This window comes from Leopardus geoffroyi, chromosome D3, assembly GCF_018350155.1.
Source record: "Leopardus geoffroyi isolate Oge1 chromosome D3, O.geoffroyi_Oge1_pat1.0, whole genome shotgun sequence".
Lineage (NCBI taxonomy): Eukaryota > Metazoa > Chordata > Mammalia > Carnivora > Felidae > Leopardus > Leopardus geoffroyi.
In genome coordinates, this window is record NC_059339.1 from 50,021,723 (window position 1) to 50,037,525 (window position 15,803).

General features: G+C 38.2%; 1 protein-coding gene across 1 annotated transcript in view; it reads right to left on the bottom strand.

Annotated features, from left to right (window-relative positions):
* The window catches only part of CDH2 (cadherin 2), a 216,087-nt gene that overhangs the window by 30,133 nt on the left and 170,151 nt on the right, over positions 1-15,803 (bottom strand). The window contains exons 8-14 of the mRNA XM_045458563.1: positions 14,021-14,158; positions 13,160-13,345; positions 10,466-10,719; positions 9,002-9,144; positions 5,603-5,836; positions 5,074-5,307; positions 2,487-2,626 (exon numbers count right to left, since the gene is read on the bottom strand). Of these exons, the coding sequence (XP_045314519.1) occupies positions 2,487-2,626; positions 5,074-5,307; positions 5,603-5,836; positions 9,002-9,144; positions 10,466-10,719; positions 13,160-13,345; positions 14,021-14,158 (1,329 nt within the window). The remainder of the gene's footprint in view (positions 1-2,486; positions 2,627-5,073; positions 5,308-5,602; positions 5,837-9,001; positions 9,145-10,465; positions 10,720-13,159; positions 13,346-14,020; positions 14,159-15,803) is intronic.

A 15,803-nucleotide genomic window follows, 5' to 3' on the forward strand; every position in this document is an offset into this window, starting at 1 on the left:
TAAAGATACTAGGCACAGAAGACAATATAAAGTTCCAGAAAAATCCTTGGATTACTGGGGAAGTGAGTAGGAAACAAAACATTCATGCCTAAAAGCTTAACTAGGGGCAAAGAAAACTTCAGAGGTCAGTAAAAGAAGAGGCTGAAGATTTATGGTGATGATTTTAATAAATCTGGCAATAGATAACTTCAACTATTTGATCTCAAGAATCAATCTATGTGGATAAAGTCAATAAAGGAAATCAGTCCTTCCTAAAATAACTACAACAATAAAACCTCATGAAACAATTTCTCAAAGGGACTGGATGGGAGGAGGGAGAAAGAGAGGCAGATCAGGTGGCAGTGAGTGCCTTGATCCAAACTCTCAGATGTTGAGAACGATCTTGCCTCTTGCCTCTGGGCCTCCAATTCTACGCAAGATCCCATTATGACTGCTGGCCTTCCAGTTAGTACTATTTATACTGAAGCTTCATGGAGTTGGGTTTAGATTTATGCCTAGAAAGTTATGCACAATGACATAAAAAATTAAAATACCGAGAGTAGACTTAGGAGGTAACGTGATCGATACACGTTTGCTGATCTTGAACATAGCTCAGGAAAGTGAAAGGATAGATTAATTAAGGATTAAGCCAAACATGAATTTTAATATCCGAAGACATTTATAAGCAAGAAACCCTGGGGCATATTTATAGAGCCACTTTAATTAGTCAGTATTCAAAGCAGCTTTACACATGAGTCAAGTTTTCAACATATTTTAATAAGCATCTCTTCTAAATGCAAGAGTTGAGGTTCTGTAAACCAAGCATGGAATCTGGAATCAGAAAACGTGGGTCTCAGTTCTGGCTTTGCCAGTTACAAACTCTGAGAGCAAATCACACAACTTGCTACAAGTGTAAAATAGAAAACTCTAACGGGTTGCCATAAAGACTGAACACAACAAGGATGTGAACTGCTTTGTCAAACAAAAAGTGATACATTATTTCCTCAAATGAGTAGAGAAGAGAAAATATGTTCAGGAAAATTTGCTTTTATTCAAGTTAACAGTCTTATCACAAATGTCTACATATATATTTAAGACAAAGTAGATTTGAATTTACTGATAATGATCCAAGACCCAAGAATTCTGGTTCTTATTTATTCATTTATTTATTTTTATTAAAAACATTTTTTTAACGTTTATTCATTTTTGAGAGACAGAACAGACCGTGAGCGGGGGAGGGGCAGAGAGAGGGAGACACAGAATCCAAAGCAGGCTCCAGGCTCTGGGCTGTCAGCACAGAGCCTGACATGGAGCTCGAACTCATGGACCACAAGATGATGACCCAAGCTGAAGTCGGATGCTCAACCGATTGAGCCACCCAGGTGCCCCTCTGGGATCTTTTTTTGACCACAGCCCCAAAGTTTGCATTTGTACATGGAAATAACCTAATTAACAAAGTATCTAAAAAAAAATGCTTGTCATGGTGATGTCTTGTGGATTACATTAGTATCCTCCAGGTAATTGCAAGAGGAACTATATCAGAGCAGTTAGTTTAGGCTGTGACATCAGACAGACCTGGATTCAAATTCTGTACCTATCACTTCTTACTTGTTTCTGAGAGTCCCATCACCTTTAGCTCTGTTTTCTATCACAAAAGTAGAGACTTTCATAGAATAGTATCACAAGTTTCAAAGATTTAAGAGATAATAACATATAATGTACTTGGTAGAATGCCTGGTATGTGCAGGCATTCTAAGTGTTAGCTGGGATGATACCTAAAATCTGCACATAAAGATCTTTGTGTTTCCCCTTCTGGTCACTCTCAACTCTGAATGCATATACAGTGCCCCATGTACACAGTGATGCAGAAGCTCATGCTATTTTATAGCCAGATGGGAACTTCAACATTTGTTGAGCAACTACTATGAGCCAGGCATCATGAAAGACACTACAGATACAAAGATGAACTAGAAATTATTGTCTCTAATTTCAAATACTTCTCAAGAATGTAAGACTCTTGAGGGCAAATATTTGCTGACTTTTCCCACTTCCATATTCCCAGTGACCAAAATAGTGTCCGGAATATTGAACTTGCTTGGTAAATATTTGTAGAATGAATTATCTAGTGCTTGTCTTGTGTATATAGTAGATGTAAATCCCATTGTAGAAGCCACTTTTACTTCTATTTTGGGTATCCAATGAAGGGGACATATAAAGAGACACACTTTTATTAGCATTATTTTAACTGAAGCTGGGTTTAAGTCCTAGCTCCTTGAAACAATGTTAGTGATTTTCTTACAAAATAAATACAGTGACATCTGGCACTTTGAAAAAAAAAATCAAGAAATGTGAAGGACACCTAGGGAAGCATTCCCACCAAGTATTTGATAATGTGATAAGCAAAGGAACCTTGATACCATTTTCTTACTGCACATATTAACATCTGTTCTACCACTGAGATTATAGGATCACAAAATTCCATTTTAAAGGTTTAAAATATAGCTCACCTGATCTTCTTCTCCTCCACCTTCTTCATCATATTTTAAAATATTATCTCTTACATCATCTTCTGGATCAATTAAAAGTTGCTTGGCCTGGCGCTCTTTATCCCGGCGTTTCATCCATACCACAAACATCAGAACGAGGACTAGGTGGAAAAAGAGTAAAAAACAGCATAATGTCATAGCTTTTAAAACAAGACCTTTCTCATCATAGCCTTTAATACCACTAACACACTTATATGGGTCAAAAGCTTGTAATGCAGCTTCCTCTCTCTTATCTCTTTCTGGCCTCCCGTGAAGAGAGAGAAGACAAAGCAGGGTTCAAGCACTGGGTATTGAGTGTGAAACCCTGGGTTCCAGAACCTGGTGTCCTTTGAACTCACTGCCTAAATGTCCATCCTCAATATTATCATTTACAGATGGGGATGAGAACCATTTCCATCTCTCCCTTCTGCTTGCTGGAGGATAGGATACTCCTCATATAAGGGCTTGTAAATTCTAAACCAACAAACAATAGTAAGTTAAATTGTTACTTGTTATGTAACTGCTATTTCACTGAGGTTGGTCGGCCATCATTATACCCTCGGAAATCAGAGGGAACAGTACTCCCCAAGGAAGGTAAGTGCTTGCCAGGATGACTTGGGGAGCAAATCGGAACTGGATCGCCAACTGGATCTTGAGGATTTTGGGCTCCCAAAGGCTGTGCTTTTCTACTACACCATTCTGCATTCCCGCTCCTATTAAACTGCACGTTTCAGGTTAAGAAGCCGACGGGATTCGTTGGTGCACTGAAATAACATCAGGCTTTCAGGCTTTACGTTTTTGTGCCAGATCTGGCACCATGAATCTTCCAGAGGGTTGACGTTAAAATCAGCACCAATTCATTTTCCTTCAAAATGCTAGTCACCCCTTATGCCAAAGTCCGCCATGTCGAAGTCTTTCCTGATAAGGTTGGCATATATGCCACATTTTAGTTCAAATGGAAACAATGTCCCTAAGTGCACATCGAAGAGCGCATTCTCTCTAAAATCTGAGGATATCAGTTTACATCCTGAAGCAAGAGATTTAATGACTCCTATTTGAGCACATTTTTATTATTGGCCATAAAAGTAAATATCCTCCTTTTAAAGCCAGATACATGATCTCATTTGCCATTGTTCCAGGGCTAAATCTAGCAAGTGGATTATTAGTACAGCAATGCAGGTTTCAAATTATAGTCAAAGTAGTCTCCACACAGGAAGTAAAAAATGCTCAGGCTTCTATGGTAATTGCTTAGAATAAAGGGACAGAATTCTAAATTACCAGAACACTTGTAAATGGAGAAAACATAAAAGAAATGGCCAACATTTTCAAGAAAGTGATTGGTGCGTAGCATGATCACACAATAAACTAAGTCCTACTGCTATTTAACAATAAAACACAGGGCCAGGCAATTTATCCTTTTAACCTGCATGCTTAGAAGGGGCTCCTAAAGGACTTTCCAGTGGTTAATTTCTTGCATTCCATTGAACCAAAGATTGCAAAGTATCTGAAAAAGGAGCAATTCCTTCATCTAGACTTGCTCTAAAGACAGACAATTTATTGAGCTGTGTAATCATTTCTATTATCAAATGTGCTGTATGAAGTATAATCTCTCACTATTTTACGTAGCCCTCCAGAAACAAATACCTTGATCCCTGCATGACTGGAGTTAGCTGCTGACTGCGCTTTATACAAAGGAAAGCTAAGGAGAGCAATATACTTATTTTCCTAAATCATCAACTCCGTGTCATAAATTCATACTCAAATCATGAGTGCTCAAACTTAGCTAAGATGGTTTAACATTTTCCTATGAAAAGAGTTTGCTACAGCTCGCCAAGCCATCAGTGCCAGAAAACGGCAACGGGGCATGAGAGGGGTGCACTGGCTGGGTTTGCTGCAAACATGTAAGTGCTTGAAACAGTGCTCAGGGTTTTTCTCCCTCGGAAGTGGACCTGACTGCCCCATATACAATTTGGCAAGAAAGTGCTCTTGGTTGAAGAGAGTGGTTTAGATTGTTTTGAAAGGTAAACAGCAAAAAGTTACTTTGCAAAACATCTAGGGTGGGAAAAGAATTTAAAACCCAAGAGACAGGGGCACCTGAGTGGCTCAATCAGTTAGGCAGCCGACTCTTTGATTTCCGCTCAGCTCATGATCTCAAGGTTCGGGGGTTCGAGCTCTGCATCGGGCTGTGAGCACAGAGCCCGCTTGGGAGTCTCTCTCTCTCCGTCTTTTCGCTGCCCTTCTCCTGCTCTCTCCCTTTTTCTCTCTCTCAAAATAAATAAAAAACATTAAAAAAAAATCCTGGGGCGCCTGGGTGGCTCAGTCAGTTGAGCATCTGACTTCGGCTCAGGTCATGATCTCACGGTTCGTGGGTTCGAGCCCCGCATCGGGCTCTGTGCTGAACCCTTATTCAGAGCCTGGAGCTTGCTTCAGATTCTGTGTCTCCTCCTGTCTCTGCCCCTCCCCAGCTTGTGCTCTGTCTCACTCCGTCTCTCAAAAATAAATGTAAAAAAAAAAAAACAAATTAAAAAAAATAATAAAATAAAATCCAAGAGACAATACAACTACTTACTGAGCAGGATGATGATGCAAAGGAGGATGGCGATAATGGCTCCTGTGCCAAGTCCTGCACCCACAATTCTGTCCACATCGGTGCAGTCCCCATTGGAGTCACACTGGCAGACCTTCACGCGAAGGATGGATATATTTGACTTGGGAGGATTACCCGAATCTGTGATTATGATTGGAACTTCATATATCCCAGCTTCCAGAAATTTTATCTTCAAATTAAGTTGAGCAAAATCACCTACACGAAAAAAGGGGAAAAAAAAGGTTGGTAGTTAATACATAATACGATAAAAATACGCAGAATATTCGAGAACTGCATGTACTACGTAACAGCATATAGTGAGCAATACAACTATGCTGCATTATGAAGGTTTTTTTTAAAGCTGTGGAAGCTTTTAATATCTTATTTAACTTTAAGTAGCTTTTAAAATACATTTAATGAGAAGATTATAAGGCACCTAAAATTAACTTTTCATATCAGGCTTCAAAACCTCTCAACGGCACATATAGTCAAATAATTAACCTGTTCTTACCATTAAGCCGAGTGATGGTCCAATTTCTCTTAATAGTCACTGGAGACAAAGGAAGATCAAAAGCAAATGGTCCAGCATTTGGATCGATGTCATAATCAAGTGCTGTGATGTTAATTGAATTGGGGTCTGGAGTTTCGCAAGTCTCTGCCTCTTGAGGTAACACTTGAGGGGCATTGTCATTAATATCAAGTAAATAGATCTGCAGGGTTCCCGTTCCGCTCATAGGGGGGATTCCTTAAAAGGAGAAAAATCACAAACCAATACTGAGCAATTCTTTCCCACGAGTCTCCATTACGGTGGAATCCTCCAAGTTTCTAGCCTGCTTGCCCTTACTGTTGTATAACCTTGGAAAAATCTAGTAGCCACAGCCTCTGGCACACTGTTTTTCCAACAAGGCCACTTCTTGCTTCTTTCCTAGCATGACCCGGAGCTGCCACTGTTGGGGTGCAGGACTGAGCCCTGTGACAATGCATGGCACCCCTGCAGAGTGTGCTTCTACACCTGCTCTGCTGTCGCTGTCCCTTACTCTGGGCCTTTTGTCTACCACGCTCCTCTAGGCGCTGTGGGGAACACAAGAGAAGCAGAACATGGGGCTCATGATCTTTTGGACCCTACTCTTCATGGAGGACTAAGACATACGCATGAAAGAGCATGAGATTTCCTTTAAAGCTTCAACACAGCCATGAAATATTTAATCTACAGGAAACACAGACCCATAGACCTCATCTTGGGAAGAAATGCCATGGAGAAGAGAAATGGTACTTATTGATCAACCAACTACCTGCCTGACCCAGTGTTAGGCTGTTCTATATACATTATTTCATTGTAATCCTATGAAGTACATTTGAACGGATTGGGAACCCAAGACTGTGTCAACTGCTCATGGTCACACACTCCTGTAAGGGCTGCAGTTGCTACTAAAGATGGGTCTGCCTGACCCTAAACCCACCCTAAAGATTTCTCTACTACGTTTTGTGATAATTTAGCCTCTGTGAGATTATACGTATTTATGATGTTATATTATATATAGTGACATAATTATTGCTTTTAGTGTAATTACATAATAGACATTAAATATAGTAAAATAGAAATATAAAAAAATGTTAAGATTATAATTCAGACACCCAGAGGTTTAAGTGACCCAGCCAAGAACATGCAATTAGGAAGGTGCACACATACATGCTGAGGAAGAGGCAAGGAGAAATCTCTATGGACCTGTCTGAGGCTATAGATGGTGCTGAAAGCAGGGAGAACAGAGGTGGGGGGAACACGGGGCTGTGGACAATATTCTAATAATGACCATAGCACCAGGAGCTCTGGGATACTCCATGGTTTGAAGACCTTTCACCCTCATTATCACGTGTAATATTATTTGACTCTCATAACAACTTTATAGAATAGGCAAGACGCAAAAACAACTTCTCAGTAATGAAACCAAGGCACAGAGAGTATAAAACCTTGCCCAGTCATTAAGGAGTGGACCCGGGGCTCCACATCCAGCCTTGATTTAGAGTCAAGTGCATTTGCAAAGCATCAGAACTACACAGAGATGCAACCAACTACTTCTCTAGCATCCCAAACACCCTTTCAACTAGAAAAAATCCACCTTGGTGAATGACAAATCTTGTTGTAACTCACAACTAACATTCATACATATAATTTTATAGCCCTTTAAATCTCAACATAATAGTGCAAGATATATCGCTTTAAGTTCCCTCATGGAGGGAAGCTACCCCTTACGTGCAGTGAGACCATGAAACAGACACTAAGGCCGAGCTCTGATGTGCAGTGGCAAAAGCTGTCCCTACTACGTTTCGACTCCAAATATGTGAACAGTAGGTCTGATATTAGAAACGATAAGAAATATTGCTTTGAGCTTGTCACCATGTGGGTTTATGATAGATACCAATCTCATTGAATCTTATTATGTAAGATCCAGAATGGTCCATCAAAACTGTTCTTATCAGAAGTGTTGATGGGTAACATTTTTCAAACTGTGCTTCTTGACCACCAAATTGAAGCCTTCTAGCTTTATGAGATGCTCGCATTCACAGTATAGCACACATATTTTAAATGATTTTAAAATATGGTTATGATTCAGTTTTAAAACTATTAACATGTAATGGAAATATTTACTTGAGTGTTTATGTCAGGCAGTTTTATTTTTTATTATTATTATCTTTTATGAATATAATTTATTGTTCAGATTGGCTTACATACAACATCCAGTGCTCATCCCAACAAGGTCAGGCACTGTTTTAAAGACTTTACGGGTACAAGCCACTTTATATTCTTCCATACACTAGTAGTAGTTAGATGCTGCTACCATTATCCCTATCTAAGAGAAAAAGGAGGGATACCTGGGTGGCTCAATTGGTTAGGCATCTGACTTTTGATTTCGGGTCAGGTCATGATCTCACAGTTCATGGGATCAAGCCCTACACTGGGCTCTGTGCTAACAGTTGGGATTCTCTCTTTGCCTCTCTCGATGCCCCTCCCCTGCATAGAGCGCATGTGCTCTCTTTCAATAAATAAATAAATAAATAAATAAATAAACTTAAAAAATAAAAAAAAAAAGAGAAAAAGGAAATTGAATATATTTAAAATCTTATTGCTAATCCCAAAGTTAGAAAGTGGTAGACCTGGAGTCTGGATTCAGGTAGCCAGGCAGACTTTCAGAGCTTGCACTCTTAAACACGTGTCATATTGAGAGCTAACAAAGCAAAACAAATCCATCACCAGGTTTATGTAAGTCATTTTTGTCTTATATAACTAAAAAAATAAGGAAGAAGAAGAAGACGACGACGAAGAAGAAGGTAGCTATCTATTAATTTCATTTAGAATCCAGCAGAAACCCAGAAAGGGGAAAAAAAAAGGTGCTAGACTATATGTTCCAAAATGAACACACAAAAACGTGTTGTACTCACTTATTTCAATTTGTGCATGAAATTAAGAGTTTCCTATGCCAAGGCAGACGAGAGGCAGAGAATTACAAAGAGACAAAAAGGCTAGAGACAGGCCAACTGATGTCGGCAAATAGACTGACCATAAGAAGTGTAAAAAGATCACCTCAAAAAAAAACAATGCCATGGAGGCATTGAGGATACCCTCAACTTGTAGCAACGAGGCATCATTGTATAGCAGGGCAGAAGAAATACAAACGTTTGTCATCACAGTACTAGGCACTATGCAAGACATATTGATGTTGGGAACATTCATTACAGAAGACAGGGAATATGTGAGAAAACCCAGCGGAAACGGAAAATAGAAGTAGGGGCCTTAGCTTAAAAAAGGTCAGTTTTCTAGACATAGAAAAGCTCATTTCCTGATGATGCATTCATGATGGGGCACTATTTAACAACATACAGGGTAATACAATGACCATGTTTAATTACGTACCATTGTCAGAAGCAAGGAAAGTGGCATTATATATATTATTTTTCACATTTGGTGATTCTCTGTCCAAAACAGCAATTGTTGTTATTTGCCCATTCACAGGATCTATTTTTAGCCAATTGGCAGGATCAGATAATTTTGTGTATCTACAAAAGGAAAGCTTTAGTAAGTAAATATTTTAATATACGTAAGAAATAAAGCCTACTTTACAGGTTTAATTCCAAATGTCGACCAGCCCATTAACTTGTGTTTTTGTAGATATTGGTTGAAAATACAGCTTTAGCATGGAAAAGTATTTCTGTTGCAGTGGTTAAACTCTTGTCTCTTGTCTAGTTTAATGGATAACAATGATCCCAATAAAATAGTTCAACTATACCTTCTAATTAAACAGCAGCCCTAAAGTATAGGACTTAAGAGACATTATAAATAGAAGTTGAATTTTCTATCATGGAACACACCCAAAACACCAACTCATCATGGTGTTGATGAGGTCATAGTGGGGACACCCCTACATTCCTATCCCCATCATGACCTTCCCCACGGGGCCAAACTGTAGTCAGAACTACACTCTTCAGAAAAGTCCCACCATCTGAGTCCATATAAAGTAGATTTATATGTGTCAGAAGGTTTATCAACTTAAACTCCTTTTTTATTCTGGGTGGAGAGTAAGATTTTCAAGCTCAGATAACCAATATCCAGATTGGAAAAAATACCCTGCGTGTTGAAAGGTAAAAAGCTGTAGGAGTTCAATACACCTATTATTAATTAGCTATTTCTCTATCTCGATGTCAACGTATAGAGAAATGTGGAAGATATGCAATTATCTGTTAGCAGCAGTTCTGAAAGAAGTTAAATAAAATATGAGCTAATTTAAAAAATTATCATCACCAGCAATGGATAATAGTCATGTGGGCTGTGCTCTGCCAACGACCTACTCCCTCATCAGGAAGGATAAATTAGATTGTGCTGAGGTTGGAAATCTTTACAGATATGTTTTATAAGTCCTATAACTACCGTACAGGTAAGAGGCAAAAATAATTAGCTCTTATATCTTGTTTTTGGCATGGGTTTTCTTTTTTTTCTGACGTGTGCAGAAGGGATAAATGTTACAGCTTCTGAGAGTCCCCTGTTTACTCACAGTGAAAACTTTTTGCAGTATTTGGTATAATAGCACAGGCTAAATGATTATGAAATATACAAAGATAAAAGGGGGTGGACAAAAAAAAGAGGCAGAGAACATTTTTTTCTCCAAATAATTACACGAGTAGATCCATTCTTCTATTTCCTATCTAATATACTCATTGATCTATTTACTGAGAGGAAGCTTCATCAAGGAATTAAAAAAAAATTTTGTAATAAGTAGTTTGGGTTCCAGTTCAAATATTTTATTCAAATGGTAAGTAAATTTTGTGCACAGCATACAACATAAAGTAAATTTTTAAGAATGCCACAAATAGCATTTGATACCTAATATTTTGCTGCATATATCGATCAGGATCCTGAGCAGTAAATGTTGTTAACATGGTACCAGCATGAAGGCCTTCTTCTTGGCGAATGATCTTGGGATTTGGGGCAAAATAAGGGTTTTCATTCACATCAATAACTGTGACAGACACGGTTGCAGTTGACTGAGGTGGGTGCTGAATACCCTTGGCTAATGGCACTTGATTTTCAGCAGCAACAGTAAGGACAAACATCCTATTTGTTTCAAAGTCAATTGGCTGGGGAAAAAAAAAAAGGAAACCATATTTTTGCAGGAAATAAAAATATTTGCACTCTGCAGTTTATTCTTCTTTAAGACTCCATTTCTAAAACATTAATTTTTCATTCACAATGCCATAGGTTCCTCTCAAATTTCTGGAAAACACGCATTAGCATGGTCAATGATTAAAATATTTATCACGATTGAGCCTGTTTATATAAGATATTTATAAATCTTGGGTACTTCAAAGATTTATGTTCACAAAATAATGCATATTACTACTGCACTGATTGCATTTATTCAACTACATCTAAAAACTTGATTATTCTTAACAGCAGCACTGTGAACCAAAAATACTAAATAGTCTGAGGTCAAGTGAGAACCCAATGGTCTAGATTATATTCTCAAACGTTAGTATCAAGGCCATGCCTCATCCGAGAAAGCTTTTATATCTGGGATGAAGTACGAAGAACCAAAACCAAAATTAGAAACTATTAAAATCCTATTTTTTCATAAAACAAAAACTTAATTCTATTTAAATGTATCATTCAGAATTTGAAACATTTTAAAGTACAGACATGTACACACACACTTATGAAAAATAATAGTGTTTGTACGTGGAAGGGCTTTTTTCTTGTTTTTGTTTTTTCCTTACTTAGCAAACTAAAACTCTGGCTGTCTCTCAAAAGAATTTTAGGTGTTCTACTGGTCTGTAAAAATCTCAGCTCTAAGAACAACACTCTAGATGAAGGTAATGCACAAATAACCCATAATGTAAACATTAAGTTCCAAAGTTCCATTGAATCCTACTGTCAATAGAAGAGTTACCAGGAGTCAAGTGATCAGACTGGACTTTCATTTCACTCCTGACTTCCCTCGATCATCTTCTAGTGGAGATGCAGATAAGTATTACCGTGTCATAAGAATTTGAAAAATGAGCTTAGAGAGCTCTCATGCCGTCATAGATGGTCTAAGAAGGATTAAGAGCTGAAGCTAATGAGAAAGCCACATTATTAGCACAAATGGCACCATTTCCTACCCTAGACTCCTCCCTCAAACCTTCAAACGCATAGTTTGTTTTTCTACCACCCTAAAATCACCAATTCAACTTCCCATTGTCAATTATTTTAAACAAGACAGTGGAAAAGCCAGAAAGTAAGACAGAATTCTTTCGAGTGCTTTCATTTGCTGCATGAGAAGTCCATGACCTAACATTTTCATGCAGAGTTCTGTCCTTCAATGCATATTAAAGTGCATTTATCCCTCAGAATGGTATGACTTAGGTACTATTATCTTCCCTGCTTTCTGTATGAAGAACCTGAGGCTTAGTGAGGTTCAACAACTTGCCATGCTCACACCACTACCAAAAGCAGACATGGGATTCGAACACATGGCCCAGCTCTGGGGTGTTCAGAGAAATTTCCAATGCCCCCCTCCTGGGGGGAAACTCCCCTTCTACTCACTCATAAATTCTAGGCAACTGACACCTTGGTGCACCTACACAGGGCCCACATCTGGGTTCACTTAACAGAGTTGGGATGAGAGACAAGGGAACAGATCTCTTCACTGGGGGCTTGAAAAAAGAGATGTTCACTTTAAAGGCCTTTTATATTACAGCTATGCATTACACTTGCAGTCAACAGCCCCTTCCTTCCAGCACTCAGGGTGTTTTGTTTGTGACAATTAAAGATCAGAAGAACTAATTTCTTTAAGTCTTGAATATAGCATTTAAAAACAGCAGTACAAATTCACAACGTTTTTGCAATGTAGGCTCTCTTTCTGCCTACACAACCCATTTTAATTTTGTGATATTTTCTGGTTTGTTCTCTGAGCCAGTGCTCCAAGGGGAACTTGAGAATAATAGGCATGGGGCCTCTTTCCTAATAGCTATTGACTGGTGATCAATTAATACTTGAGGATGTGCTACATCACTAACATATCTAAGCGCACTCCGTTAACACTGTGGAGGGCAGTCCCGTCTTCAGAATGTTAAAACTGACCCCAAATGATTTAAACGCAATCATATTCTAGAGACAATGTGAGAACAGTTATGTTGGTCTCAACCTAGCCTCAACAGAAACTACAAAATAAATGTGGGGTGTTTGAGTGGCTCAGTCAGTTAAGTGTCCAACTCTTGATTTCAGCTCAGGTCATGATCTCACAGTTCATGAGTTCGAGCCCCACGTCGGACTCTGTGCTGACAGCTCAGAGCCTGGAGCCTGATTTGGATTCTGTGTCTTCCCCTCTTTCTGTCCCTCCTCTGCTCATTCTCTGTCTCTCCTCTCTCAAAGATAAATAAATATTAAAAATTAAAAGAAAATAACAAATGTGATTCCTCAAAATATGTTAATTCCAGGTTTGAAGATGTTTGAAAGAAGAAAAAAAAAAAAAAACAACCCTAAGAGTAAATAATAAACTATGGACCTGTCAGAGAGATCAGTGACCCAAGTGGCACTTACTTTGGCGACAGTGACTAAGCCGTCATTGCTGTTCGGGTCTGTCTGAATGGCAAATCGCCCTGTGGGATCCCCGCCGCTGATTCTGTACATGGCATTCCAGGCCGGCGTATGGGGCTGATCCTTATCAGTCACAGTTAGATTAGCTACTATGACATCTACCCTGTTTTCAGGGACCTCGCCATAGAACTACAAGAAAAACAAATCTCAGTTAGACTAGCGATGCGGACCGGTGAAGGACAGCGTGTCTTGATGACCCTGCTGCCCTGATTTTACTGCCCCATTAAATCTTTATTACCCACAGTCAACGAGGAAATCAGTAATGCAGGTAATCACAGCATTTATGTTTGACTTTAAAAATACTATAACTTTTCTCAGCAGACAAAATTTCTTCCAAATCACGTTATAGTTTCATTAATATTAAAATTAGTGTCCATTTGTGAGTCCCTGGGTGATTCACGTAGGGTTGGAGAAAAGGATTTGAATGAGGGAAATCATTTTACTCAAGAGATAGAATCTGTATGCTGCCAAAGTTGTATAAATCAGTCAGGTAATATCCATTCAGTTTCGTGTACCTCAAAGTATTTGTAAATATTTTGTTATTACAGCACGAAGTATTTTTAGGCCATTTCTTCCAGGTAGCATGTTTCAACAACTTCATCAGTGGATTTGGAGACTAGGAGGGAACAAATCACTCAGGTGCCTCATTTAAAAGCCCTGGTGACAGAAAATGTCTGAGCGAGTGGTCAATTTATAATTAGGTTGAGCAAGTCACACCTCTATTTAACGCATTTATAATTCATGACAAAACTTTTCAGTAATGGACCACAGACCTAAGTTCTGTGAATGACAGTCTGTACTTACTGTCATAGCAGTAAACTCTGGAGGATTGTCATTGACATCTGTCACCGTGATGACAGCCGTAGCTGTGTTTGAAAGGCCGTATGTGGGATTGCCTTCCATGTCTGTAGCTTGAATTATTAACGTATACTGTTGCACTTTCTAAAAAGACAAAAAGATAACACCTGAAATGAAACTAATTCCTCAAGAAGACATAGCAATTGTTTTGTAAATGGCTCTTTATTACACACACGGAAAGCACAGCATCATTCATTCTGATTAGCATTACTTGAAATTTCCCATAGCGTTGACTTTAACTTGAGAAGCACAGGTCTGGTTCTTGTCTAGAAAGATGTGACTGTATATTTTCACCTCTATTTGTGGAAAAGATAAAAGATGCATTGCAGATGTGTGAATTCACAGAGAAGCTGAAACTTCCACTTGGTCTCAACCTTCCCCTCTTCTGAACTTTGCAACATTGTGATCAAGCGTTCTAGTCATTTGGTTTGTTTACCTTCTCATATGTTAGTTTCTACCCAGTTTAGGATAATGAAAAATCTTGAAAGTGTGTAAGTACATATATACATACACATACATACATATATACACCCCCCCCCCACACACGTATATACATATATTTTGTTTTACAGGGTATACATATGCTTTCTTTTAATATATTCTCATATATGTTCTCTCTATTTTAAAAGGCTTGATAGAATATTTTGTCCTACTCCCCATTAGCACATACTGTTCACAACTATATAGAAGAGATATATTCTTAAATGAAGTTAAAACCTAACTAAAGGGTTTATGTTTATGTCCTTAGTCATAACTACAAAACACAGTGGTACTTAATAGTTGCATACTCAACAGATTGCCATTTCTGCCTAATACTCATTGTGCCCACATACCTATGATGGTATGCACATACATCTGCACGTACATGATTATTACCAAATAAATATCACTGCTTTCAAGTTCCTAATTGAACCTCTAAATGGGGAGCCAAATTAAGCTGCACTGTATCTAAGAGAATATCTTGAGACTGAGAAGTCTACAGCACTAGCTGACAAATATACTTTATATTAGGACAACCTAACCAAAATGATTTACTAAAGTCATTTGAAATCTCTGTGGAAATTAACACAGATAAAAAATATAGGTCGTTTCATACATGTTAAAACACTCTGAACAACAAAACTCACTTCTTCATACAAAAATAAACTGTCACTGCAAAGTACAGTTTTCCCTGATTCTAAATATAGCTAACATTATGAATGGCCATTCTTAAAGGATTTCTGGAGCTTGGCTAGAACAGACACAAATTGTAGCTTGTGATTTAGTTGTTAGTGGGAAGCACAAGGAAGAAGTGAGTAGGAGAAAAAGCCAAAGCCCACATATTTGATTTTTAAGTCTCTGTCCACCCAAATGCCAAATTCTAGCAGTTAATTATTTATTTGTCTTCCTAAAAAAGAAAATACCATACTTATTAAAATAAAAAACAAAAAACAAAGGCATAGTGATATTTGAACCATTTAAATTTTTCTTAACCCATAACACCTCACCATAATGTTTATGTAGGCTAAAATATTTCTCAATGATTTCCTTTCCCAATCAAGTATCATTTCAGCTTAATCCTCTCATGGTTAGTGAGAGAATTTTGTAGGGCACTCAGTTCAGCTTCCCAGCTGAAAATCATGAAAATAAAAATTTGTTATGACTTTGAAATGCCATTTCTGTTAACTGCTATTTGCAGAAGCAGATGAGCATTAAAAAAAAATTTTTTTTTTGATTTTGGTTTTGGTTA